Source organism: Hakea prostrata, chromosome 8 (assembly GCF_041222555.1).
Source record: "Hakea prostrata isolate BN-2017 chromosome 8, UWA_Hpros_2, whole genome shotgun sequence".
Classification (NCBI taxonomy): Eukaryota; Viridiplantae; Streptophyta; class Magnoliopsida; order Proteales; family Proteaceae; genus Hakea; species Hakea prostrata.
The window spans coordinates 47922509-47926863 of NC_142607.1; the positions used below are offsets into that span (position 1 = coordinate 47922509).

The 4355-nt window shown below is 40.5% G+C and overlaps 1 protein-coding gene across 2 annotated transcripts; it reads left to right on the forward strand.

The window, feature by feature from the left end:
* Positions 1–414: 414 nt before the first annotated feature.
* Positions 415–3591, forward strand: LOC149008291 (uncharacterized). Of its 2 annotated transcripts, XM_089167374.1 has the most exons (5): positions 415–914; positions 1006–1103; positions 1202–1267; positions 1787–2745; positions 2794–3591. In XM_089167374.1, exons 1-5 carry the CDS (start codon positions 496–498, stop codon positions 3232–3234), a joined length of 1983 nt encoding a protein of 660 aa, XP_089023500.1. In that variant the 5' UTR covers positions 415–495; the 3' UTR covers positions 3235–3591. The 2 variants fall into 2 exon arrangements, with proteins under 2 accessions (XP_089023500.1, XP_089023499.1); XM_089167373.1 differs by having other exon boundaries at positions 1787–3590.
* Positions 3592–4355: the final 764 nt, after the last annotated feature.

The window sequence follows — 4355 nt, forward strand, 5'->3', positions numbered from 1 at the left end:
ACAAGTTAATTTCCAATGGAAACGAAGGGACTTCATGTAAGTTGGACTAAAAATTTTGGTTAAATTATTTTGTGTGCATGTGTAGAGAGGGAGTGAGAGGAAGTTTTTTCTAATTAAAAAAAAAATGAAATAAATGTATTGGAGATGTATAAGTAAGAACTAAACTAATTGTCAGAAACATAGGATATACTCAAATAATGTAATTTTCCTTCTTTTTTTTCTTCTTTCCCCCTTCTTTTCTACCCTTTTCTCGCCAACCAAACACAGGGTTAATTTCAATCCAAAATGAACCAGTCCCGTTGAGTCAGTGACGATTTCAGAACCGATTCGATGTCACCAGAAAATGTCAGATTCCGAGTTTAAAACCTTAGCCCCTATGAAACTCCCCTATATAAATGCCTTAAACCCCTTGTTTCTACGTGTGTTCGTCAAGGTTTAAGGGTTTAAGCTCAGCCTTGAGAGAGAAAGAAAGGGAAGAAGAGTCGGGAGAGAACGATGATCTCTCGTAGAGCGCTATTTTCTCTGAAACAACAAGCGGAGGCATCTGCTTCTAAGACGAAGACATTAATCCCACGTTTTTCGGCTTCAACTTATTCATCAACGAACCCAAATCTTAGTTTGTTTACCTCTTCATCGCTGAGCCAGAGGCGATTCTCTCTGAGGCATCTGTTCTCATTTTCATCTCCACGGGTTTCTGTTGCGAGTAACGTAATTGATAATGGGAACTTAGTAATTAGAGGATTGTCTACTCGATCCGTGGATTCTTCTGCAAATAGGCCTCCGAAAGAGACGATTCTTCTGGATGGATGTGACTTCGAGCATTGGCTTGTTGTCATGGAGGCTCCTGACCCAGACCTCACCCGTGATGATATCATCGATACCTACATCAAAACCCTGGCTCAGTTTGTTGGCAGGTAATGTTTTTTACATTTCTATCACCAATTCTGTCTTTTTATTTCTGGGTTTGCTTTATCTGAGGCTCTTTATGTTCCCTAACTGTGGCAGTGAAGAGGAAGCTCGGAAAAAGATCTACTCGGTGTCGACGAAGCATTACTTTGCCTTCGGAGCTCTTGTATCAGAAGAATTATCTTATAAGATAAAAGGTTCGTCTCTCACTCTAACGCTTGCCCACATACTTGCAAATTTAAAACTCAGACTTGCTTTCCCTCTGTCTCTGACTTTTCAGTTTTTGTTTGGATAGATCTGCCAAAGGTTCGCTGGGTTCTTCCTGATTCCTATCTAGATGTCAAGAACAAGAGTTATGGAGGTATGCTTTCAGTACGTCTTCATCCCTCTCTTATGTGTTTCTTTTTCCTCTTCGTATGGATTGTTAATGTGCAAAATGTATCGGAAAGGAATTTTGATTATTTTTATGTGTCTTATCACTGTTATTAGATCTGAGTTTCCCACCCGCTCAGCATTTTTATTAATGTTATGTTGGACTGATTAGAGGAAGCCGTGGTGGGGGAATTATTCCAGTACTCAATGGATGACTATCAAGTTGTGACTGCCATTGTTTATTTACCCTTCTTCTTTTCATATGATTTAATCTAATTATTGCTGAATTCTTTTGTTTGGGTGGGGGAATGCACTCAATGCTTGGGTTGGGGAATGCACTCAATGCTTCTATCCTTTTTCTACTAGTTCTCCATTTTTTGTCTCTTTTGTTTCTCTTAGTTCTTCTCTATTACCTCTTCACTTTTTTGTGAATTTAGAAGCCTTTTTTTTTTTTTCTTCTTCTTTTGGAATCACTGTCTAATATTTTCTGATTCTTTCTTTTCCACAGGGGAACCTTTTATTGATGGGCAAGCTGTACCTTATGATCCCAAGTATCATGAGGAATGGGTCCGAAACAATGCACGTGCAAATGAAAGATCGAGGCGTAATGACAGGCCAAGGAATAATGATAGGTCAAGGAACTTCGAGAGACGAAGGGAGAACATGATGAATAGAGATATGCCACCACCTCCACAACCACCACCAGCACCAAAACCTGAATTCCAGACTCAAGGCAATCCTAACCGGGACATGCAACCTCCAATGCAGAATGTAAGTATCCAGAACAATGCCTCACCACCTGCAGTTCAGGGGAATGATTTCCAGGGTAGAGACATGAGCATGCCCCCTTCTTCTCAGAATTGGAATCCTCAGACCAGTGTACCACCACCTGCCCAGAATTGGAATTCCCAGAGTGGCATGCAACCGCATGCACAGAATTGGAATTCACAGAACAGGGACATGGCACCTCCTCCACAGCAAAATTTGAATGCCCAGACTAATATCCGGCCGCCACCACAAAATTGGAACTCACAGGGTAGGGATATCCCTCCACAAAATTTGAATGCTAGGACTAACATGCCATCTCTCCCACATGATAGGAATGTACAGAATAACATGCCTCCACAGCAAAATTGGAATGCCCAGACTAACATTCCGCCTCCACTGCAAAATTGGAGTTCTTCGGATAGGAATATCCCTCCACAACAAAATTGGAATGCTCAGCCGAACATTCCAGCTCCACCACAGAATCGGAATTCCCAGGGTGGGGATATCTCTCCATCACAAAATTGGAATCCCCAGACTAATATTCCACCTCCATCACAAAACTGGAATTCCCGGAGCAGGGATATGCCTCTACAACAAAATTGGAATGCCCAGTCTAACATTCCGTCTCCACCACAAAATTGGAATTCCCAGTATCAGGACACAGGCACAGCATCTCCAACACAGAATTGGAATTCCCAGGTTAGGGATGTGAACATGGGACCTCCAACACAGAGTTGGAATTCCCAGGTTAGGGATGTGAACATGGGACCTCCAACACAGAGTTGGAATCCACAGAGTCGGGACATGAACATGCCTCCTGCAATGCCGAACTGGAATCCACAGAACAAGGACATCCCTGCAATCAAACAAAGTCAGGATTTCCAAAATAGGGACATGCGATCCCCAACTCAGAATTGGGATGCCCACTCAAATTTGAATTCTCAGAGTGGGGACCCATTTATGGGTGGAGGTTTTCCAAAGCAAGACCAAGTGAGGGATATGCCGGCTAATATGGTCACAGGCAATATACAGAGTACAGACCACCAAAGCAGGGATGTGGCTGGCAAATCTGGCATCAACATGGGGAACAGAGGTAATCAAGATATGGAGAGCACACCAAGTAGAGACCACCAAACACGAGATCCTCCCACTGAAGATTATGAATATGTAGCCAACAGAAGCTTTTAATTTTCTGAGGAGAAAATTTTCAACATTTTGGCGTTGGTGTATTGGAGGTTGCTTGCATGAGATTGTTGACTTGTTTTGTAGTTTGTTTGACAGGCAGTCATGCATCCCCAGTCCTTTTTGTTATATTTTATCCTAATCATGTGAGAACTTATGCATTGTGGCATCTCAAGCATACTAGATGATACCCTATTCATATGAAAATTTGTGCATTGTGGCATCTCAGACATACTGGTTGGTTACATATTATAGTTTGTTGTAAGAAGGTTAAGTTTTGGCATGAACTCATTGAGTGAATGGTAGTAAACTATCATTCGTGTGCCAATATTACATCTTCAGTTTTGGTTCAGTTTGTGTGTTTATTTCATTATATTTAATTATCAACAATTTCATCTCCCCTTGTTTGCTATTTTCTTGGCAACCCAAAAATTAATTATTTTGCTTTGTTTTTAGATGAACTTGATATCCTTCAATTACTATACTTGTTATGCCTGGAAAAATAGCTCTTTTCTCAGAAGAAGAAATTTTAGTTTTGGTTTCTGTCTCTTCCACCCCTCCATCCATCTGCCTCTTATACGATCACCTCAGTGATGTGGATGGATAGCATTGACTAGGGATGGTCAATATTTGAAGAACAAACGCATTTCTTTTTATCTATAGTTTTAAGATGTATTGCATAGTTTATATAATGCAAAGATTTGTCCGTATTTCTGTTTAGAAGTGAATGGCACAATACAAGTATGTCAAGGAAAGGCCATTGTTGCAGGAGATTTTCCCACCAGATAAATTCTTTGGGTATTTAGAAAGAAGAAAAAGCAGTTTTCAAGCTTAGATAAAGCTCTAAAGCTATTGGTTTTCTTGTTGGTCACCTAGTTACCAGGTTTAAAGGTTTTTGAAGATGTGAGCCTTGCTTGGTTTAGTGGAGCTTCCAACCTCGCTGTTGGTAGCTGCTACTTTTAAAGGGGAAGAGTGGCTTGGAAAACGGTGTGCATTAATGTCTGCATAATGTGAATGCTTTGTTTTTCCTTTTTCTCCTTTTGTTTTCCGTCTCCTACAAGTAGAACACTCTTAAGTCATAAATTCTTAATATATTACTTTTATTTAAGATTATAAGGGTGTGTAAG

Excerpts from the sequence above, each read along its gene's own strand:
- LOC149008291 (XM_089167373.1), top strand. The coding sequence starts at position 496 with ATGATCTCTCGTAGAGCGCTATTTTCTCTGAAACAACAAGCGGAGGCA. Across the intron at positions 915-1,005 it reads CTGGCTCAGTTTGTTGGCAG|TGAAGAGGAAGCTCGGAAAA; the intron begins GTAATGTTTTTT and ends TAACTGTGGCAG. Across the intron at positions 1,268-1,786 it reads CAAGAACAAGAGTTATGGAG|GGGAACCTTTTATTGATGGG; the intron begins GTATGCTTTCAG and ends TCTTTTCCACAG.